Source organism: Chroicocephalus ridibundus, chromosome 1, assembly GCF_963924245.1.
Source record: "Chroicocephalus ridibundus chromosome 1, bChrRid1.1, whole genome shotgun sequence".
Lineage (NCBI taxonomy): Eukaryota > Metazoa > Chordata > Aves > Charadriiformes > Laridae > Chroicocephalus > Chroicocephalus ridibundus.
The window spans coordinates 61,993,723-62,018,802 of NC_086284.1; the positions used below are offsets into that span (position 1 = coordinate 61,993,723).

Here is a 25,080-nt window from a genome sequence, read left to right on the forward strand (position 1 = left end):
AATAAGTATTTTTAATAAAGATTGATACAACACTGATTTCGCTCTTGACTCTGGAAAAACAAGTATCTACTTGAAACTATGTCTGCACATTAGTACCAAAGACTTCAAGCCTTTTTCTTCTTTTAAAAATTGAATTAAATAGTACTAAAAAGACACGTAGGCAAGTTTCTAAGATCTCTAGTGCATGCTCTACAGCAAAGTCTTTGACCAGCTAATGACTCAAGCAGACTTCCTGCCAGAATGTCACTTATAAAGAAACTTCTTACCTCCACTTCACTAGTTCAGGAGCACAATGTCCTCCTTCACCAAATTAATGACTGAACACATGTTTTTGTTTGCAGTCTTCTCTTGAGGTTACTGAAGCCAGGCTATTTGCAACATTATTTTGGTTATGCTTAAGGACCTTCTTGCAGCTAAGCATATGCCAAATAAAGATGACGTAGGAAGAAGTACTATATTCTTCAAAGACAATGTTTTGTCATTTTTTTAATCGTTAAATTCTTCTGGATCTTACGCTCCTGCTAGAGAAAGACAGCAACTCTACAGCCATTCATTGCCTGCAGAAGTTATACTTAAGCCTCAGCTCACTACCACTGAGATTTTGTTTGAGGACATTACCTTTCAAAAGGTTGTAAGACAGGGCTGTCAGCCATTGTCAGACCCAGGAACCTGAGCAAGTTAGCAAAGAATTCTTGGAATGCTTAAGGAAATAAAAAAATTACATACTAAAATGTGCTTGACATTCACATTTTCTACTTTAGCTTATCTTGAAAAACATCCAGGTAGTCATTTCAGCATACTCACCTCAGCTAGGTAAAATTCATCATATTGTCTCTTGAAATTTTCTCCTTTGTAGTAGTTACTAGCAGCAACAATCACATCTACAGCCACCATGCTTAGTATGAACATATGAAACACGGATGACCTCATCATTTTCTGCAAAAAACCCAAAAAATTTTATCATCAAAATGAGTCCAGCCACACGCATTATAAAGTGTTATTACAAAAACATAATCAGCTATAATATGTCAAAACATAATCAGCTATAATATATTTTTATAAAGGTGTTTTGCATGATTGTAATTTATTACTCTAAAATATATTCTAATATATTGCTTCAACTGGTTTATATGTGCAAGTTTGGGGGTTTTTTGACTTTTTAGTTTTTTATTTGCCAATTGACTACTTACTTACTGAAGGTTTATCATTTAATACGACATCCATTGCTTTTGTATGTTTTTAAAGCATAAACTGTACTTCTAACTGCTCAGTTGCCCTTGGTTAATACTCCTTCATTATGATTTACTCATGCAGATCTTAATGACTTACTGGTCAGGAAAAAGTAACATCAATTCTATCTTGTGGATGGCTTTCGCTCAAGAAAGACAAGCAATATGGGATTCATCTGATGCCAAACTATTGCCTAAAAGTATAAACCATATCTACATATAGTGGATATGCACATCTGGGCCAATGAACTGTGAAGTAGTTCACAGACAATTCACATATCTGTGCAGTTAATGCATTGTGTCACTGCTGCTGCAATCCCACATGAGAAAAGAGAAATGGAGGCACGCAGCACTGGCGAGGAGTTTACATCCATGAGTTGCCAAAATAGTTTTGGTAAGAGGTGTGCCAGAAGTTCAAAGAATTAACTTCTAGGCCCACAGCACAAAGAGTGTGGACTTATGATTTACCCTGAAAGCTCAACCACTACCCTCACTGGGCCAGCCACAACTGTTCCAGTAGAAGCTAGAGACAAACAGGTAGAATGTAGTGTTATTTTACATTAAAACATCTTTGAATGAATGGTCACTAATATCTATATTTTTTACAATCTTTCACAAGTAATACAGTTTGTATTTTCAATGCTTATCTGCAAACACAACGTAAGTTATGCAGTGTTATGGTTCCTTGTGTTTGTGTAAATTTAAGTTGTGCAGATTGGGAAAGGCCATTTTTATTTGGTCCTGAGTTTACACGTAAAAGCGCCTGACAAAATTTCAGGAAAAATAAAATTCAAAATACAGAACTCCGCCCCTTCTTAACTTCTTCCTAAAGACTTTGTGTGCCTGTACTGGCTTATATTCATAAACATGTAATTATTTAGGTTGGAAGGGACCTCTTGACATTATCTATCTATCCCTTCAAGCTCAACCAGAGTCAGATAGAGCAGGTATTCCAGGACTGTGTCCAGTCAGAGTTTGAATATCTCAACAGATGAAGACTCCACAACCTGCCTGTGCAACCTGGTCCACTGTTTGACCACCTTCACAGTGAAAGATGTATTGTATTTCTTGTACTTAGATGTTCAAAATCAGTCAATGTGTCAGTGGGAGACAGAAGAAAAATAAGGTCACAGAATCTCTAAGATTAGAAGGGGCCTCTTGAGTACCTCCGAGGACAGAAACTCTACAACCTGCCAGCGTAACCTCGCCCTGTGTTTTTACAGTGAAAAAGTTTTTTCCTATGTTTAAATGGAATTTCTTGGTGTTTCAGTTTGTGCTTGATGTCTCTTATCCTACCACTGGACACTATTGAGAAGAGCCTGGCTCCATGTTCTTTGCTTCCTCCCATCAGGTATTTTTCCATACTGGTAAGATCTCCTCCTGAGATTTATTTTCTCCAGGCTAAACAGTTGCAGCTCTCTCAGTCTTTCCTCATATGAAAGCCCCTTTATCATCTTTGTGGACCTCTGCTAGACTCCGTCCAGCATTTCCACACCTTTCTTGTACTGAGGAGCCCAAAACTGGACACAACACTCCAGATGGCCTCACCAGGCCTGAGTAGAGGGGGATCACCTCCTCCAGTCTGCTGGCAATGCTCTTCCTAATTCTGCCCAGAGAGTTGTTGGCCTTCTCTTCCTCAAGAGCATATGTCTGGCTTGTATTCAACTTAGTGTCCACCAGGACCCCCAAAACCTTTTACGCTAAATTGCAGCTGGTTGGTGCCAAGCCTGTACTAGTGCATGTAGTTATTCCTTCCTTGGTGTTAAGACTTCACTTTTCCCTTTGTTGAACACCATGAGGTTCCTGTGTGGTCAGTTCCCCAGCCTATCAAGGTCCCTCTGAATGGCAGCACAACCGTCTGGTGTATCTGCCATTCCTCCCAGTTTTCTATCATTTGCAAACTTGTTGAAGGTGCGCTCTGTGCCATCATCCAGATCATTAAAGAGGGTGTTGATGAATCAAGAATGGCCTTGGAATAACATTGGCCAGCTCCCTTAGCAATCATGGGTGCATCCCATCAGACTCCACAGACATCTGCATGTCCAGTTTAAATGTTTCTTAATGTAATTCTCTTCCACCAAGAGCAAGTCATCATGGCTCTAGACTTTCTCACGAGTCTCAGGGGCTTGGGATTCCTGAAGGTCAGTCTTACTCATCAAGATGGAGGTGAAAAGGGCATGCCTGGAGCTCAGGGTCTTGACCAAGCTACTCTTCATACTCTTCATACTTCTGGGTTTTTTTGTGATTAAATTAGAACATAATACAGTATGTATGGAAGGTTGCAAGGACTAGCACTTTTTTAGGCTTTTAGTAAAGACTTGTACCTGCCTACAGGAGAATTCATCCCCTGTTGAATTCCACTGGGGTTTTAAGGTAGTTTGCTTAAACTGAAGCTGAGTGGAGACTAAGCACATATTTACAAGCAATCAGCTAATAGGACTGCCTCTTGTCTCTTAACATCTGAACGTCTTGTGTGAATCACTGCTCAACCCTCCTCATGCAAACCGGCTTCCTTTTGACGCTAGTGGCATAAAATGGTTGCATGTTCCAATCTAGAAAGGGAGGCTTAGGAGATAAAGCCTGACAGTCAGGAATTTACAGAAGAAGCCTGGGCGAATAACAATGCCTGAAGTGCAGTGAAGTCACCAAAAAAGAGTGGCTAAATGAGGTCTTGCTTTTATTTTTAATCCAGAAGGCAAGCTACAAGAATACAATAATTAAAGATAGAGCTACTGGCATCTATCATGCATTTTTGTCAGTGGTGTGATTCAAAACAGGTAGCATTGTATCTGTTACATTTCTATTTCACACAAGTTCTAAACAGATAGTTAGTCTCTCTGCATATTTTACACTGTATTTTTAATAGTGTCAAAATGTCCTTCATAGTAACAAAGTATTCTGCCTCAATTGTGAAAGGACTTGCTAAAAAAAAGTAGTCAAGTGAGGCTGTAAAATGTGCTTTTCTCTCCCTTCACAAAAAACAACAACAGGAAAATGGTAACATAGGGAGAAGAATAAAAATGCATAAACCACATTGGTATACATGTACATACATGCATACTTTCTCATATACTCCATACCTTCGGACACTCATAAAAAGATTTTCCAGTGGTATATTTTAACACTGTAAAATAAATTACAATAACATAAATAAAATCTTAATCGCAGTATGATTCTGTAATATTCAATATAGCTTCTTGTCAATTACTAACGGTCGCCTTCCCACCTCAACTGAACTGAAAGGAGACGATTTAGCTAATAGAGAGTATCATGTTGGCATAACACAATTCAACACCAAGATAATAAGGAAGGAGGTTCAGACAGGACACAAGCTAGGCAGAGGCTACGTAAAGGCAGGAACAGCTGGCCCAGACAGCAAATGAGGAGGTGGCTGTGGCAGGCGATGTGAAAAGCAGCAAGTTGCTGGCAGAAAGTCAGAGAGCCCACAGGGCCAGCAAGGTGGAGGTATCTGAGCAAATACACACGCACAGCAAAAACGCTATGCTGAGGAGACCTAAAAAAGAAATTCATTAATTTAAAATCCCAGGACTGGCCTGCTCCCGGGGGCCAGATTGGCATCTGCGTTTCTTAATTTTTTCTACAGCGTGTCAGAATCTAGCTGCTCACTTGTCACGAATGCTACGTGTGATAAGCAGCTTTCCTGTTGGCCTCCCAGAGACGGACTGCGATATCCTTAGGAGATCAATCACAGGGCTCTAGCCCACCCGCCTACTGTGCCCAACTTCCCCCCGACTTTAATCTGTCTTAGTTTGTTCTTTCTGCATCACAGAACTTTAATTTGGATTTGTACTCTTGAAGTGGCTCAACCGCACCTCTGTTGTATGTTTGACCGTGAGAGTTCACTGTCTCTTTACACATTTCTGTGTTAGGAATGAGGTTTAAGAGAAAGCTGAATTTAGCCCACAGCGCTTGCCCAAGCCTTAAAAATCATTTTGGATCACCGGATCAGCAGTGTGTCATTTGGATTACAGCCCTTTTCAGAGCACCCAGCCATGGAAAATTCTCTGTGCAAACTTGAAAGAAGAGACATAATGCCAGTTTTTGTTCTTGTTTAATTTACTGACCATTTTCAGCCCTTGGATGTGTGTTCCTTAAACTGTGTAGGAATAAGATGAAAGAAATATTCTGATGTTTCTGTCAGCCAGTTGCATGAATGGAAAATTGTGTCTAATATTAAATTGGAGTTAAGATTAGCTGTGCTGAAGCAGTTTCAAGTGAAATGCTCTGTTGCTGACATCAATCAACTACAAGAGTGAAGAATTTCTTACATCTACTATGAATCACTTCTACTGCTGGTATCTCACTTCATGCAGGATAACGATTCCCAGAGTCCAGGACACTGTGAAGAACGCGGATGGCACAGTGCATTAAAGATGCATGGCCATAGAAACCAACACATGACAAACCGTTAATGATTCAAATTCTTTCAGTGTTTGGAAACACACAAAGGAGTTGAGGATTTGCTTTGTGTCTAGATGGGAATTTCATGAAAGCAGAAAAGACTTTTAAAATACTACTCATTTATTTAACATTAGGAATGTGCCTGTTACAGCTGAGGAACTCTAAACCAAGAAGTGTATGCAATATCCTGGATTCACCCAAAAGCTCAAGTAAGCGATGACACTGGAATTGCTGACAGGAGGAGCCTACCTGGGTCACCTAGTCTTATGGAACATTACCATGCATGGCCTAAAGCAGTCTTCTGTCACTCAAGGAGTATCAGAATGTGGTACATTGCTCTAATACTTCTTCCACATTCCTGCACAGCAGAGGGAGGATGAGTGACATAAACTGGCCTTTGCCAGCTTGCTGCCATGGAGAAAATCCACAGCAGCTGCCACCTTACACAGCCAGAGCCACACAGACCCTGGCTCAGGGAAGCAGTCACTAAGCAAACTAGAATAACTGAAGATGGAACTACATGTTCCTAATGCTAAACCCCTCTGGGGGCTTAATATGCATATCATTCCTTGTACCACCATCCTTTACGTGGGATTTTTGTTCCAAGTCCGTAAGCAAGTCTTTCAAGTCTTACTAAGCAAGCAGGTAAGTGTTGCAAACTTCTATCGTCTGACCGACTTAATAATAAAAGACCACATGGGCTGTGTTACCCTGATATTACAAGCTCAAAACTGGCCAGGCTGGTAACGTTCAGTATTATCATGTGAAACCTTGAAAAAGGTATCTTCAAAGGATTCACTGGTCTCAGTTCAGACCTACAGAAATTCAGACTGCATTTGACAGTACTTAACATTCTTGGTGATGGTTTAAGAAAGAAAAAAGAAAAAAAAAAGAGGACAAATTGGCTTGAAGAATAAAAAATTACCAAGAAAGCCCTAAAGCTTATTAGTACTGAGCAAGACAGGGTGAGGATTTGATATGCAGAAAAGCTCTGCTTATTTTGGCCACTGAGTGTGTGAAAAGCTGGAAGTGCTTAATTGTCAAACTGGCAGGGTAGCTCTCAAAAGTACCAAACCTATTAATGAACAGTGTAAACATCATTTAACTAAACGACTTTGACAAGCACTTTATGGGTAAGCAGCTTTCTTCCTAATTTTGATACTCTTGAATTGTGTATTCATCAACAAATACACAACTCCAGGAAAAATACAGTGGTATCTGCATCTCTTTGTATTTCAGATATACTTTAACACTTCAGAAAACAATAGCATCTCCTCCTCCCTGTTTTAATAGGATGGCTCAGGCAAGCTGCTTACTCCCTTTTCTTCTTCATTGGCTTTTGCTATTTCCCCGAGGAAGCTAGGGACTCCTAAAAGATTCCAGCCAAGATTCCAACTACAGCTGTTGAAAGACTTGATACTGGCTACGTGGTTGTTGTGGTTAATTCTGTACTTATCGCTACAATTGATGTTGTAGGTTATTTGTACTCATGTCTACAGATGCCTACGGAAGACCATTCTCTCTGGTAGCTAAAATAGATTTTGATTTGTTAAAGTTGCTGTTTAGATGTGTACAAAAGAGTTGGGTGATATTTTAAAACAGTTGTCACAACTGAGAAGGTTACATTTGTGCTACTCCAGTCTTTTTTTACTTATGGGCATGTTGCAGCCTAGACCACACTACCGCAGTGGCACGAAGGCAAATACGACTCCCAGCTCATTTCCGTTCACAGCACCACCATGACTTGTGGTGGTGATAGGTTCTGTAACTGCACTGCAAGTCTTATGGTACCTGATGCTCTTCTGAAAGCCCCATTAGCTGGGGTCACGTGAGCGTAACGGAATACAGAACCTTTGTTCAGAAGAGCCAACAAAGCATGACTCAACTTCATTACAGCCGCACAGAAAACTGTAAGTCAAATAAAAAATGAAAATGCATTATGAGTAAACTCTCTTCTTATTTTGGGTATTTCTTCAGAGCTTGGCCCACAACTTCTAAATGCATGTAGAGGGATGTAGGTTTTATACAACAGGGCCAGCTTAAGTTTTATGTATGGAATTCATACCACTGAGAAACACAGGGAACAGTCACTGAAGGTGCTAGCCAATCTTGATTTGATGTTGGAAGCAGAAGACATCACATGCCTCCGGCATTATTATAAGGTACTGCCCCTGGAACAAGACTAGATATATCAAAGAAAACGTGACTTTTAGGATCCTAATGCGACATGACTTTTAAGAGTCACTGAGCAAAGATTCAATCTTGGCCTAAAGAACAGTGCAAGTTTTTTGATCCTATACAGGTTTAGTGTATTTGTGTAGTTTATTTTGTCCTTTTTTTTTCCTTTTCTTTTTTTTTTTTTACAAAGTACTTGAAGATACCTTGACTATGAAAGGAGCTTTAGAAAATCACATTCTATACACTGCTAATCATAGATAATTCATAGCATGAATAGGATAAATTTGATTTTCATCTTGTTGGTTAATGGCCATCTGAGCAAGTACAAAATTGTGAAATTGCAGGAAATTTTCCCTTTTGTTTGCAGAACATTGTAGAGCATTTTACAAGCTGTGTAACTAATTTTCTATAAACCACTTTGCTTTCAACTTACTTTATGACTGCCTGACAAAGATATGCTTGTAAGGAGAATTTAGCAAATTATTCTCATGCTCTGCAAGCTGAACATTTCTGAAAATTATTAAGCATTAACCAAAAAATTTAAGGGAACAGGCTTTTTAATATCTTACATTGATGCAGTTATATATAGTGTGGGACCTTAAAAAACTTTGTAAATCTGAGATATCATCTACTGTATTTGAGAGGAACTTCCAGATGCTAGACAAATTCCAGTAATGCGACTTCATTGGGGAAACAAGGTGGAAAGTGAGTTTTTAATTAAAGGCACTGAAAGGGGTGGTATTTAGACACTGCAAAGAAAACAAGTCAGTAGTCTCAGCTCAAATATTATTAAGTTTGGTGATGGCAGGGAGGCAGTCCTAGCTTTCCATTACAAGCTGCCTGTCCCAGTGCAATGAGAACAGGGCGATTCTTCACCAATTTAGGCTATAGAGACTTGCTTTAACATTCGTTATGACAGCAGAGGAACTTCTTAGAGTAGTGATATACTAGAGGTGAATGTAAAGACTCTAAGATTCAAAGTCCAATGAAAAATGAAAAATCTCCTTGGAAACTCTAGTTACTTTAAGATCACCTTAGCATAGAGAACCTTTGTTACCAGTTGTAGGAGATAGAAAGTATGGTGATATTCAAGGAAGCACCCACCCCTCCCCTCAAAAAAACCCAACCCAAACCCCAAGCCACTCTTGCAAGTTTTATAATATACAATTGCAAACCTTTCTATAAATGTTTTCTGTCTGCAGCAAAGGTGACACCGTCCTGGCAGAAAGAGCAGTATAGAAAGTAAACTGTCCTGGCTTGAAAAATATTCTACGTATTTCACTTTACTGTGCTTCTTTTTCCACCTTCTACCTCATCTGATTAGTTTGTAAAACTCAAGGTCAGCACTGCATCTAACTGTGTGTTTTTACAGGGCCTCCTAATACTCAGCCTCAAAATGAGCTGGAAATGGGACTATTACTAATGGCAACATTTCAGGACATGTAAATATGTGCTCGGATATGTCAGCAGGGTCCTGCTTTTCATGCTATCAAAATATGTTTTTTAAAGCAATAAATGTAATTTTCAGATTATTAATAGCAGAAATCAGCAGTTGCCAAGGACTATCTTCCAATACTCTACATGTCTCTGTAATATTTGAAAACACAAGGAATTCATGAGCCTGTCATATTGTACCCGACTCTCCTGCCTTTTTGCATAGCAAATTTTGATTTTAAAATAAAAAAAATAAACTCAAAAAAGGCAAACCGAAATCTGGTCGAAGGAATGAAGTAAATTCAGTAATATGAGAAGAATGAGAAACTACACACTTAGGAAGCAAATGAATGGCAATAATGACAGAAAGCTTACTGAAGAGAAATGAAAAACTGTTAAGATACAGCTTTTCCGAGTAACCAAACTTCAAAGGCAGAAGTTTCTGTCAGAAATTAGATACTTTTTTCCTTCTATCTTAGATTTGATAGCCAAAGCCCTATTTCTGCTATAGGGCTGAAGAATGCGTGTTGCATATGCCTCCTTCAGACTAGCTGCGTCCTGTGAATTCTTAGCCTGCCATAACAGAGGGAAGCAGCAGCAGGGGGGCACTCCTGTACGCCTCTTCCTAGCAGTAGTCACTCCTCTCCTCCCATAAACTTCTAAGAGAACAGTCAAAAAGAGACATGGTGACTCTTCTGCCCTAAAAATCCATGAAATAATGGCTTCTTTGAAACTAAGCGAACCTCCTCCTCACCAGTTTATAAATCAGCTGGCAGAGATATGTCATTTTCTTTGCAAAAAGACAGAGAGGAAGTAAGCAGCCTTTCAGGGACTGCAATCTGACTTAGAGAAATGGAGAGCAGCAGCTGCAACATAAAAGAAACCTAAAAATACTACTTAAATTGTTCGTGATAACAATAATGCATAGAGATCGTTACCTTCCCCTCAGATTTTAGAACTGTTAGTAAGTGTATCATCACCTCAGCACTAATTTTCTTAAAGCTACATGCTATGAAATGCAAAATAGAACCCAAATAATACGAATACAGATTTACCTCTTTTTCCTAAACATTGCAACACAGCTCAATTCAGAAAATGCAACGAGACTAAGTAATTATCATATAAAGCCTGAAATTAAATAGGCCAAATTAATTTTTGGTTTATATCTAGTGACTTCATCTAAGCTATAGGGTTGAAGGTAGCCTGTACTTTACAAAGGTGTAATTAATCACCTACCTGTCCTATGTGGATTAGTGTACTCCCTCGCACCACAGTACTTGCAAAATGGAATTCTACAAGTTCTTTTCCTTTCACAATGAAAAACACTGTAAATTTGCAAATTATCACTGATGTCTCAGCAGCAACCTAGGTATCTGGACTAGTTTCAGAGCACAGCGATAAATGCATTTAACCTCAGGTACAGGAAGCAGTAAAGACCCAATTTAACACTTCCACCTGGTCATATTATACACCACATATATACATAAATATATAAAACCCCACAGAATCATAGAATGGTTTGGATTGGAAGGCACCTACAAAGATCATCTAGTACAACACCCCTGCCACAGGCAGGGACATCTTTCACTAGATCAAGTTTCTCAAAACCCCTTTCAACCTGATTTCGAACACTTCAAAAATATATGTACATATATGTATGCACATACATATATGTATATATACAAAGTCATAGAATCATAGAACCATTTAGGTTGGAAAGGACCTTTACCATCGTGAAGTCCAACCACAAACCTAACACTGCCAAGTCCACCACTAAACCATGTCCCTCAGCACCACATCTACACATCTTTGTGATTCAACCACTTCCCTGGGCAGCCTGTTCCAATGCTTGATAACCCTTCTAGCGAAGAACTTTTTCCTAGTATCCAATCTAAACCTCCCCTGGCACAATTTGAGGCCATTTCCTCTCATCCTATCACTTGTTACTTGGGAAAAGAGACCAACCCCCACCTCACCACAACCTCCATTCAGGTAGCTGTAGAGAGTGAGGTCTCCCCTCAGCCTCCTTTTCTCCAGGCTAAACAACCCCAGCTCCCTCAGCCGCCCCTCATAACACCTGGGCTCCAGACCCCTCACCAGGTTTGTCGCCCTTCTCTGGACACGCTCCAGCATCTCAATGTCCCTCCTGTAGTGAGGGGCCCAGAACTGAACACAGTACGCGAGGTGAGGCCTCACCAGGGCCGCCTACAGGGAGATGATCACTTCCCTACTCCTGCCGGCCACACTATTTCTGATACAAGCCAGGATGCAGCTGGCCTTCTTGGCCGCCTGGGCACACTGCTGGCTCATATTCAGCCGGCTGTCGACCAGCACCCCCAGGTCCTTTTCTGCTGGGCATCTTTCCAGCCGCTCTTCCCCAAGCCTGTAGCGTTGCATGGGGTTGCTGTGACTGAAATGCAGGACCCGGCACTCGGCCTTGTTCAATATATGTACACATTTATAGGGTAGGCTAAATTTATAGCTAATTTGTGATGCTGTAGTCTGTCATTCACATTATAATGGACGCATTTGACATTACTAATCTCTATTTTCTAAGTTTTTAACTGAAAACTCAAGTTGCTTCAGTATCTGCGTTATAATATTGTATTTACATAGTTTCTGAATCCTCTAGGTGTAGTCTTCCACTTTATGTGTATCAACAACATTGACATTTCCTATTTATATATTTTTATTTTGAAGATATGTTAACCACAAAAGGAAAAAACCATAACAACGTTGTGCTTACTGTGCAGCAGGACGGTTCCATCTCTAATACTACATGTTTGCCATTATTCAAAAGCTGTACCACGTATGAGCTGTGGTAAATACTATATTGCGCACTCCTTCAGAAACATGTTAAATATAATTTTGACAAGTAATTGATTATTACATGCTTCAACTTTGCCCCAAATTGCAGGGAAGGTGAGTGAGCAGAAAAGGAATTTGGAACTTATCTGCACTGTAATTTTTTTCCATGCCTTCAAAATTTCCATAACTTTTACATTTCACAATTGTAGAAGCCTCACTTCCAACAATTTTCCATTAATACTGGTTCCTTGAATTATATGCCTTTGAAGACCTCACCTGGAATGCCTCCTTGAAATTGCTTCAATAGGCTACTTACTTTCTTTCACTTACAATTCAATTCAAGAACTGTCTTTGAAACGTCATTTATTAACCAGATGTGAATCAGCCATTTTCACTGTCTCTGTTTTGTTTGGCCTTTTATTTCTCGATTTATTCAAAGTGTCTTCTTGTTTTTATTATCGAAGTAGTGCAGATTTTCTAGCTGCTTTACAGATATGAAGGAAAACATTGCTCTTATTGTACTGAGTAGCTCATGAGCTGAAAGGACAATAGACCATAACATAAGTATTGCACCACACCTGGTACTTCAACTGGTACTTACTCAGGACCATCATGAAATCCTTCAGAATTCTTGGTATTATTTTTAGGACATGGCATTACCCATGTACCAAGACAGGTACAGCTGAGCTAGAGAGGAGTTAAATACACTGCCTGCCCTGCTCTTTTCACTCTCTCACAGTTTAAATTGCCTACTGAAGTATTTAGCTTGGATTCAGTTTCAGCACGACTGTGTTGCTGTGTCAATTCCAGTGAGCAAGCCGGTCATACCAAAGTTGGTATCTACTAATTCTGCATAGACGCTATAGAAGAAATGGCTCTTCAGGGGGAACCCAAGCTCAGTGCTGTAGTCACGTGCTTTAACTCACCTCTCCTCACAACAGCATTCACATACCACGTGTGATTTATGTGGGTGTTTTGCTGATAGTTTAAAGTGACAGAGGGCAGAAGAGAGCTGACGCTACTGAGAATGAGTTGGAGGACTGGAAAAAAAGAAATCTGCTGTCAGGAAGACTTTGGGGCGTATTTTCTAGTTCCTTTAAGCTCATGAGAAAACAACATACAGGGCAATTCAGGATAAGCAGACACAGAGTCTCTACTTGCCAGCAACCTCTTGTACAAGGATGAAGCACCATTTTGAATTCCCAACTATTTCTTGCTTCTTAGATACTGAGAAAGCACTAACAAGGCTACCTTGATCTCCAGGTGTAAGAAGTCAAGAAAGGAAGGCAAGGAAATGCACAGGCAGTGGAAGCAGTGACAGGTATCCTGGGAAGAGTATAGGCACGCTGCCAAATTGTATAAGGATGGAGTCAGGAAGGCCGAAGCACAGCTGGAGCTGAACTTGGCAAGGGATGCAAAGAAGGGCTTCTACAGGTATGTCATCCAGAAAAGGAAGGTCAAAGGAAGCGTACACCGCCTTGATGAAAAGACTGGCAAACTGGTAACAACAGACGAGAAGGCTGAGGTATTCAACAACTTTTTTGCCTCAGTCTTCACTGGCAGCCTCTCTTCTCACGCCTCTTGAGTGCATGGATCGCAAAGCAGGGACTGGGGGAGAAAAGTCCCTCCCCACTGTAAAAGAAGATCAGTTTTGTGACCACCTGAGGAACTTGAATATACACAAATCTATGGGACCTGACGAGATACCTCCCAGAGTCTGGAGGGACTTGGCTGATGTAGTTACGAAGCCACTCTCCGTGATATTTCAAAAGTCATGGCAGTCAGGTGAAGTGCCCGGTGACTGGAAAAAGGGAAACATTGCACCCATTTTTAAAAAGGGTAGAAATGGGGACACTGGCAACTACCGACCTGTCGGCCTCACCTCTGTGCCCGGGAAAATCATAAAACAGATCCCCCTAGAAGCTATGCTAAGGAACATGGAGGACGGGGAGGTGATTCGAGACAGCCAGCATGGCTTCATCAAGGGCAAGCCCGCCTGACCAACCTAGTGGCCTTCTACGATGGAGTGGACAAGGGGAGAGCTACAGATGTCATTCATCTGGACTTCTCCAAAGTCTTTGACACAGTCCCCCACAATATTCTACCCTCTAAATTGGAGAGATATAGATTTGATGGGTGGACTGTTCAGTGGATAAGGAATTGGTTGGAGGGTTGCATCCAGAGGATAGCGGTCAATAGCTCAACGTCCAGATGGAGACCGATGACAAGTGGTGACGCTCAGGGGTCCATATTGGGACCAGTATCTTCATCAATGACACAGACAGTGGGATTGACAGCACCCTCAGCAAGTTTGCAGATGATACCAAGCTGAGTGGTGTGGTTGACATGCCTGAAGGACAGGATGCTATCCAGAGGCACCTTTACAGGCTTGAGAGGTGGGTCCATGCAAACCTCATGAAGTTCAGCAAGGCCAAGTGCAAGGTCCTGCACCTGGGCTGGGGCAAGCCCAAGCACAATACAGGCTGGACGGAGAAGGGGCTGAGAGCAGCCCTGAGGAGAAGGACTTGAGGGTGTTGGTGGATGAGAAGCTCAACGTGAGGTGGCAGTGTGCTCTCGCAGGCCAGAAAGCCAACCGCATCCTGGGCTGCATCAAAAGCAGCGTGGCCAGAAAGTCGAGGGAGGTGATTCTGTCCCTCTACTCTGCTCTGGTGAGACCCCACCAGGAGTACTGCGTCCAGCTCTGGAGTCCTCAGCACAAGAAGGACATGGACCTGTTGGAGCAAGCCCAGAGGAGGACCACGAATATGATCGGAGGGCTGGAGTACCTCTCCTGTGAGGACAGGCTGAGAGAGTCGGGCTCGTTCAACCTGGAGAAGAGAAGGCTCCAGGGAGACCTTACTGAGGCCTTTCAGTACTTAAAGGGAGTTTATAAGAAAAATGGGGACAACCTTTTTAGCAGGGCCTGTTGCGATAGAACAAGGGGTAATGAATTTGAACTAAAAGAGGGTAGATTTAGACATGATATGAAGAAGAAATTTTTTACAATGAGGGCGGTGAAACACTGGCACAGGTTTCCCAGAGAGCTGGTAGATGCCCCATCCCTGGAAGTGTTCACGGCCAGGCTGGATGGGGCTTTGAGCAAACTGATCTAGTTGAAGATGTCCCTGCTTATTGCAGGGGGACTGGACTAGATGACCTTTAAAGGTCCCTTCCAAACCAAACTGTTCTAAGATTCTGCTTTAACAGAAAAGAAGGACAACAAAGAAAAAAAAAATTAAAAGAGGAGGAACAATTTTCTTCATTTTGAAGAAGTGACGATGAAAAAAATAAAAATGAAATCCAAATGCTTCAGGGGTTGTCTGACATGGAAACAGCAAAAAATATGTCCTCCTAAATAATTTCTTTTCTAACATCAGAATGTACACGTGGAAGCATTCTGTTCTCTCTTTGTACATCTTGCTGTCAGTATTTCCAAAGGGCATGAAAACACAGAAAATGAGGTTCTAAGAAAGCAATTCCTCGGGGAAGGAAACATTTTCTTTCGTGGGTTTTCTTTTTACTATTATTGTACTTCCCAGCCAAAGACAGTAAGAAAAAAACCCTCCTTCGTGGAAAAGTTTTATAGTCAACTAGGGCTGCTTACCTTCTCTTAGTTCTTATTGCATATTTTTATCTTGGTACAATGATTATCATAGCATGTGTGCTTTGGAATTCTTTTGAAGGCTGAGCTGAATTTCAGTGCTTTTTCACAGCTCTTGTATTGTTTTAAATACAAAGCTGATTAAAACTTACAGAAGTACTTGATCAGCATTAGAGTGGCAGAATACATCAGTTCTTTCTTTGAAAACTTCCCTTCTGAACTAAAAACGGTCAGATGTGGGCTTTAGGTAATGAAGACAAATCTACCATAATTAACGAAAAGCTTTTCCTGGGTCAGACTGGCCTTTTGTATTGATTATTGGTTTCTGATTGCAACGCCTTGCCTAACGGAGTACATTAATCTCCTCGGTTACTGTATGTACTGTACTTGTCTTGCGAACACAGTGTACAATATAGTTCAGACTGGCAATCGCCACCTCCCTTAAAATACTTTTTTTTCTGGTCTTTATAACTTCCACAGTTTTGTGTGCCTCAATGAGGCAAGAAAAAACTCACTTCATACTAAACGGCTTAGACCATTCAGAAACAGCTAGTAAGGTATGGATGGGAAACATAAGGAACATGCCCACAGAGGTACACTACAGAAAACATAATTTTTAGAAAAAAATGTTTTTCTGAAATGAGTTACTTGGCTATATAAATAAATATCAAACATTTTAATGGAATTTCTACCTTTTGATTAGAACAGTCTTTCCTTGCATTTTCCTTGCATAATTTAATTATGACACTCTAAAACTTACGATTTACATATAAAAGCTGAGATTACTTTGAAATAAATCAAATGCCCCATTAAAGAAGTGATCAGATGAATAATTAGAAGGAAAAAATTCCTTTTTGCATTTAGACTCAAAACGTACTTTCTAGTAAAGCAATTCTCATTCCAACAAAACACACAGAAGAGAATCACTGGAGTATTTCCAGTATTTCCACTGGAATACCAGCCCCTCCAGCCAGTAAATTAACTTCACTGGGGGCCAGATTTAAACACCTCTATGCAAACGCATGTAGCATGGGGAATAAACAGGAGGAGTTAGAGACGTGCGCACACCTGCAGGGCTATAATCTAATTGGCATCATGGAGACATGGTGGGATGGCTCCTATGACTGCAGTGTTGGAATGGAAGGACACAGACTTTTCAGGAAACACAGGCAGGGCAGATGAGGAGGGGGTGACATCCTCTATGTCAACAGAGACCAGCTGGAGTGCATGGAGCTCCACCTGGGGATGGACGAGAAGCCGACCAACAGCTTATGGGTCAGGATTAAAGGGAGGGCAGGGACAGGTGATTGTTAGAGTGGGGGTCTGCTACAGGCCACCCTAGAGGGAAGAGGAGACCAAGAAAGCTAGTTAATAGTCAAGGATCAGCTCCTCCAAGCTCAGGAGGGATGCATCACAACAATGAAAAATACATTGACCGAAGGTCAAAGATTTATACATTTTTTTAATTGCTTCGCTCTCATAGGTAGTAGCACATTTTTTTCTTCCCACTTTCTAAAAAGGTTGGATTTGGACTGGACCACACTGGAATCCTTTTTTGTAAATCTTTTGGAGAGGCTAGAATCATAGGATGCAGGAGACTACAGCAACACTGACAGCTTTAACACCACCTAATTAAGAGCTGCTTCACTGAACGCTGCTAGAGATGGATGGGATTACAGCAAAATAAGTGGGACTGATCAAGCGGTAAAGACACACAAGATAATGTGTGATTTTGGATTAAAATGATAAATTTTGGGGCATGCCCTCAATACTGAGAAGTGACATGGATAGAAAGAAGTTGATTAAGTAAGGGAAAAGAAAATACATACTTTTCCCTTCTCACAAATTCCTGAACTCTTATAATGCTCCTCTCCCCATAACCCATCCTTTCAAATATTATTCCCCTATGTCCTTTATAAATTTTTACTTCAGAAATACTTACCTGATGCAAAAGCACACAGGGTGCGAATTAAGAAATCTTATCTTCACAGCAGGGGAAGGACAGAAGAGCAGAACAGGCACAAAGGGGTTAATACCATGGTGAGCTCGTAAGAATAGTTAACAGAACTGTGGGTGGCAACGATTGGGAATTGCCATTCATGGACTGTGAAACTCATTCTAGGGTAAGGATTTACGTAAGCCCCACTTCTAGTTCCTGCTCTTCAACTGGTGAGTGCGGTATTTTCCCAAAAACGTCGAACACTAAATCAAGTTGGGAATTGAGAAGAAAGAAAATTAAATAAAAGAAAAAGGCGGGTTAAAAGTTTGCCACCAGCCCATACACAGCTGTTTTTAAAAGTTTAATTAATAAAAAAATCTATAATTGTGAATTGATTTTGATATATACTAAATCAAAACGAAGGAGCTAATTAGTAAACTAAATCTCTTCTGGTCTGTATGGTAAGAGTTTCTATTGAAGTTAACTTCAAAGGATTTCTTTAAAAATATGAGCATCAAACATTTTTTTGAACAACAAAGGAATATCCTTTGATACGAAAATGCTGTTGTCCTATATTTGTAATATATAATTCTTATTTGATAATTCTCAATGGATTTAGAAGGTATCTCATATGACTTGAGGAAAGAAGAAGGATGCTGTAATTAAATGATAAAACAAACTAATAACATGAGTCTGACAATATTGATCCAAGTTCTGCAAATTTAGATGTTTTCTCATTTGAAAATCACTCAGCTGATTTTATTTTTCCAAGAAAGATCTACAACACTTTTAAAAATGGTCACATTAACATATATCATGAAGTAGTATTTCCATTTATACAGCCATCCCTGAAAAAACAGGAAAATATAGACATTCCAGCTGTTTTATAAGCCTTAGGTTTATATGATTTTGATTATATCATGTATTAAAAATTTTATTTTTCTTTACTGAAAACCATCTCTTTAATTATGGCCACTGAAATACACCTAAAGCTGACAAACTATTTGTCAGGCATCATGAGATATACACTCCCAGTGTATTTTTATCCTGTACAAATTCTTTAAAGGGAACCGTTGTTACTGACATATTGCAGTATACTCAATTAATATGCTATTCTAAATACCAGCGAAGTAGGAACTCTTTAGACCTGTATGTCCAATGTTCAATTTCTACTAACTAGAGTAATTTTAGCAGATGAAATTTGGTGTGTGTGTAAACTAGAATGTGCCTCCCAAATGCTTCTCGTTCTTCTCATGATGGGTTTTTATATATACTTGAAGAGCAGGGCCTACTGAAAATGCATTACCACAATATTTGATTGAATATTTGCATTGTGAATTCAGCTGGAGTCTTGAACGTTTAAATGACCTAGGCTTTGAGCTATCATCAATGACTGTCTTAAAATTATACGAATCACCTCCTGTTGACATCTCTTTCTTCTGATTATAAAGTGCCTAAGGCGATCAACTCCTATCAGCACATTTAATTGCCAGACTCCTAAGACAGCCAAATAAATTCCATTCCTTCTGTGTCTATGTCTGTACAACCACACCTACGCATAAATATCTATTCTTGCCCTCATTCCCATCCCTAAGGCTTTTAAGTAATTTTAAAATTAATTTCTAGTTAATGTTGCTAACCCACCAAAGAGTAAAAACATTTACATTAAAACTGCATCCATCACTGTCATACATCCCTTCTAAGCCACAGGTATATTCCATTATTCCCCCTTTGCATACCATATCTTATTCTTCTCTTAACAAACAGTAGGATTAACCTTACTGGTTATATATTCATGACTAATAATGAACTGAAATGGTGTGTAGAGAATAAATTGTGCATTGATTTGCAACGTGGGTTTTTTACGTGAAAAAGGAACTTCGGTGCCAGCATTACTACAGGTAATATTCCAAATGCTCTGCAAAAGTACCCAGACTGGTTCATATATACCCACTAGCATTACTGTCCTTTCATTTAAATGATGATGCCAGTTCCTAATGTTTTCCATTGAATACATTTGCATAATCACAATCCACAAAAGTGAGTAAGTTTGTAGCATTCACTATGTGTCTTGTACATACATTTATCTATCTCAATATAAGCTCCTTACTGGTTTATGACAACACAGCACACTCGCATGTGGAACAGTCTTCTTAGAGATCAAGATTTTCAAAGCAGTCGAGTGGACTTAGACATCTAAGTTCCACTGAAGGAATGAAATAAGTACAAAACAATTCTTGGAACTGTTGAACCACAGTACATCATCAATTCCGAGAACTTGTCAGTATTCTAGAAATGTGTTCAATGTTAAATATAAGCAGTGAAGTAAATTTCTTACAGCTAGAGTAAATTTAAGGAACACCCTTTTTTCATGATGTTTATAGCTGGCAGAAATAAACAGCTAGTTTCTCCCATACACCCCTAAATCTTCATGGTTTTAAGGAGGAACACTTAGCAAGAGCATGTCTCTTTTGCTTCATGGGTTCATGGCATTTTTATTTTTTTCAAGACTGTTTGGCATTTAGATTTGTTTCAATCTACCATTTTTAATGACTGCAAAGCCAAGGTTGTATATTCACAACATTAGAGATTAAATCCTTCTCCAGTACAGCCAGTGGCAAAACACTTGCTGAGTTTGGCGGTGCCAGGGTTTTATTGCTCCCCTTCTGCATTTTCCCCAAACAGAAAGAGAGAAAATCTGGAGGAAGAGAGTGTGAAAAAACCTGTGCTTTTCACATCCCCCTTCCTCCTCACCTTTTCTCTCAGGGACAGGTAGAAGGCGGTCTCTAATGATCGCGGCTTGGCTCTACTTAGCTCTGTGGAACACTGAGAATCCCCCACCAAATTTCTTTCAGAAACCCAATCCGAGAACAGTGAATCATCCTCTTTTGCAGCCCCATCAGTGAATAACAACCTGTCTCGGAACAGTCAACTGAAAGGCTGGCAAGCCAAAGTTGGTATTTCTGTATCATACACAGCTCTTTCTTTGCCCAAGTAGCCTTGCAGGCAGATCATTGCTCCAGGTTTGGTTTTAGATAGCGTCATTCTCAGCTGCAATAAGCTCTGCTCAGTCTGCTCTGTCCCTCAGGAAGTTAACCCTGTCACCTCTCGAAGGATGCCTACTCACTGCCACCTCGAAGTCTCCTAGCATAAGCTGTAAGATCCTAATGCTGTAACATAGCTACACCTTGTCTGACTCCATCCACATCCTTTGCAACCATCTCCATGTGAAGCACGCTCAGGAGCATCCTTGAAAAAGGAACAGTGCTTCCTTCTCTCACAGGGATCCTTCTGACCAGGAGCACACAAATAAAACAAATACCTTCCACTGCAAGACCCCGTGTAAACCAGACTCCCATCCGTACCTGCACCCATACCTTTCCACAAACAATGCCAATGGCATCAGTAAGAGGTGCAAAATCCTTTTCAATCCATTTCAATGACTTTAACGAGATTCATATATATGCCTATGCTTGCTAAACTGGATTTTTTGCTGAATGAACTAGTGGTATTCAGGAAACAAAATAAGGACCTATATGCTCAATAGCTTCTTAGTTGAAAATTACTTCCTGTTAAAAGTAAATCTGATAACAACAGAACACTACTAAATCTGCAAAGCTATGAATTACAAAATCCTGGAATAAAGGTCTCCTGTGTCTGGTGTGTGCATGCTATCATACAGCCCGTAATGACACGGTCACCAAAGTCCAGAACTTTTCAGTGAACTTCAAGGGGCTGCAAGATGCACATCAGTGGATGAAATACCCTGCAACATGAGGTGTGAGTAAGGCAGAGAATGGCATACTGAGAAGGATGGCTTCATAGTTAAGGCAGACAAATACTTCCTCGGAGAACTGTATTTGATGTCCACCTCTGCTGTGACGCTAACCAAGCTGTCTGAAACTTTTCCCAGCCAGTCATTACCACCGTGTTCCTCATTTTAAAGGTATGTGAAAGGCAAAAGGGTGAAAGTGTGAATTTTCCAGTGTGTTGCCTGCCATGTCCTGCCATGCTTTTCAAAGGTGTAGCTGAGTGCAGAGTTCTAGGTGGTTGTGCTTTACAGTTATGCCTTACTATTGCCATAGCACATTTTTCTCGTCTTTTTTTTTTTTTTACTTTAAATTCAGTGCTACTGGCATTTCAAACTTGTCTTTCACAAAGTCTCTGTAAAAGAAACATGCAATGCACAGAAAAATGGGAGCTTTACCTAAAAGAGTTAATGTACGAATATGAGAAAAATGTGTTGGTTTGCAGAATTTACGGTTACCAAAATTTTGCCTTTCAAATAAGCTTATCTTTGAGTGCGCTTAGTAGAATGATTATTATGATGGTGTGATGGAACAATACCAACTGAACAGACGTACTCTGATCTTGGCAAAACACTTATACTGTGGGTAGGTATGGCAAAAATCTAGCTGATACCTAGCAGTGCACAAGCCACTGGCTGCTTTAACAGGAAAAGATTTAATCTATGCAAGAAAGAGCAGGACAGGAGCTATTCTGGCTCCACAAAGCATACAAGAGGCATGCACTCAGCAGAAAATCAAGACCCCCACCTGAAATGGTTCAGATTATCTTCCAGAGACAGAACATGAGATTGCCCACCCATAAAAATCTTGCTGAGAGGGCTTTTATTGTTGTTTGCTTTTTCTCTGCCCTGTTTCAGTGACTGATATACATAAAGGTATACATATGTGTATGCATACGAGTGAAGAAGCATGTGTATCAGTTCTGATTTGAGTGACAGCAACTAAATGGATGATGGAGAGCAGGTCTGCAGAGTGAAGGTTTATCAGCCTTAGCTAAGGACAGCCAGCATAGACCAAGTGTTGCTGAACCTTGGCTGGAGAAGAAAGAAAGAAGAAATTAAGGATCTGGGAATGGATCTATTGGTGTTGGCTTCTAAGCTATGCAGTATTGGGAAATTTTACCTTGGGCAGGGGATGAAATGGAGTGACTGAGGGTAAAATTAGTAAGACTTCTCTTGCAAACAACCATGCATAGTCAGTAGGAGGCAGTTTCTCAGTAAAATAGAAGAGGCTTAGAAGATAGCGAAGAAAACTGAGAAGTTATCCAAGATGACAGTACTGAGCCAACAGAGTAACAGACTGGATGGCAAAACTGTACGTAGATAAAGAGAGCATGAGGGAGGGAACTGGGTGTACAGTCAGCTTTCACTAATTAGCGTTCCAGTTCCTCCTCTGAGTATCTGGGATCCTACAGAGGGAAGTGGAGGCCAGAAATAATGAAAGGAGCACAGCACTTGTGCTGCCAACTCTGCTATATTAGCAGCGTCTGTAGTAAAAGATCTTCTGAAATCAAGCCTACTAGCGTATATATCTCCTTTCCTCGGTCAAACTTTTCTGAAAAGTTTATGACTGAGAAGAGGAAATGATTTATATACACTTTGTGCAATTAATAAAATGTCACCGCATAGATTATATACACCAAGTGGCATTAATGGCAAAATAATGTCTAGCACTTCAAGTATGATGTCTCAAGCTACCATCCAAAGGATGAAGTGAAGATTAAAAGAAAATGACTGATTGTGGACAGCAATTGTGAAAAAAAAACCCAAAAATGGAATTTAAGATGAAATAGCATGTTGTCAGTCTAGGCCCATAAAAAATATAAAAAAATTTATGTCACAACTAGCAAAGAAAGTATCTGCTGAAGCTGCCTGCTTCTCTCCACTAATTATAACCTTCTGTGCCTCAGTTGGGCAACTGAATTTTAGATATCTAAAGTAAGTTAAATGCCCGTTCCTGCCCATAGGAACAACTGGTTATTGTGTGCTAGGAAAGAATATGCGAGCGTTTTGCCAACTGTCCTGAGAAAAGGAAGCACATACAACAGTTCTGCGCTGAGTTGAGGTAGAAAGATCAAGGCTCCTTGTGTAGACAAAAGGCAATGTTGGGGAAAGAACCCAACAGAGCCGAGTGGAAGTTTTTCGGTTGTGATTCATTTTTGCCTTTCTCGTTGTATGAGAGAGTAAAAGAAGTATCTACTGCCCCATACCCTTATCCCTACCATTGCAGAATTATTTTCTAGCCTTTGGTCCAGCCTGTCCTGACAATGGCTGCAGCCATTGGAGGGCATTTCCCTGCTACCACACAATCTCTTCCACAGAATCTACAACATTCATTGTTGCCATAAATTCTCTCTTTCTTAATTTTATGCCATTAGTCTTAGTCATACTTGCTTGTACCATACAACGTACACCCTGTTCTACGCCATCCTAGTTTTCTGTCCTCTCTACTCAATCGTTTAAAACACTTACCATTAACAACCAGGCATGTTTGTTTTCTGTGCACAAGAATTTGTTAAAAACTTTTCACCCAAGGAAAATTCATTCTCTGGTGCCATCTGGTACTTTTACTCTGTTAAAGGAATGAAAGCCAAGAAGCAACTCCAGAAACTGATCCCCATATCCAGTCTGCTTAATTGCTAGCTGGCTGCACAGCTCTGGTTTGTACCTCTTCAGTTAGTTCTCCTTAAAACAACACCCTGGCACGGCTCCCTCTATTCTGTACAATCCTCTAACATCACAAAAGTCTTTGCCCCTTGAATAACCTCTCAAGTATCAAACCTGAGAGCATGCAATGCATGACCTCAGCATCAGACCACAAAACTATTGTTCTGGTGAGCCGCAACACAACCCTCGCATTATTTTGGATACTTAGAACTGAAAAAAACACAGAGAAATAACTATGCCTGAAGGACACAGGGATGCCACAGGGACTCAGAAGAGACAAAGGGCCAAGCACTGTGTAAAGTGGGCATGATTGATGGCCACAGTCCATGTCAGATGGCCTCTGGGCCAGATATCCATCCTGGCCCTCTTTAGCTAAAAAAAAAAAAAAAAAAAGAAAAAGATAATGAGTCTATAAAAGGGAATGCACTCTCTTATTGCCACAGTTCAGTTTTTTACATTATCTGAAAGCTCCGAGACAAGAACATAAAACGATTTTACTTTTTTGTATGGAAGAATTAAAATAACAAACAGGAAAAAAAGATCTCAAACTGCAAAATACTCACCCTGAATACCAAACTAAATCTCAGGCTAGAAATCAAAGTACATCTATGCCAAAGAAGGGTTGCAAACATGTGCTATCAGTTCACATACATTAAACACGAAGAAACTAAGTGTCCTTCCTCCACATGTCACATTGCTGGCTTTCCTCTTCACTCCTGTCAGGCCTCAAAAGACCCTCTTTTCAAAGATCTGAGGCAAGCGTAGGAAAGAAAGGGAATCTGGGGAAGGAGAAGCAAGGTTGTGAGGGAAGCAGCTTGAAGATCTGAATTTATTGTACTGCACTGCAGCCTTCAACTTGTTAAAATGCATAGGTCAGCTGAAGACTCTTCTCTCTAGCTGGCACTTTGAGAATTCACAAAGCATAAAGGATGTAGACTTTGACATGACAGTGCAAATACTACTCTGTGTAACAACTGCATTTATGTCAATGAAG

At 40.3% G+C, this 25,080-nt stretch overlaps 1 protein-coding gene across 2 annotated transcripts in view; it reads right to left on the minus strand.

The window, feature by feature from the left end:
* Nucleotides 1-25,080, minus strand: part of NALCN (sodium leak channel, non-selective) — a 239,167-nt gene that overhangs the window by 116,460 nt on the left and 97,627 nt on the right. For both annotated transcript variants that reach the window (XM_063337103.1, XM_063337098.1), the window contains exon 11: nt 805-936. In XM_063337103.1, the coding sequence (XP_063193173.1) occupies nt 805-936 (132 nt within the window). The remainder of the gene's footprint in view (nt 1-804; nt 937-25,080) is intronic.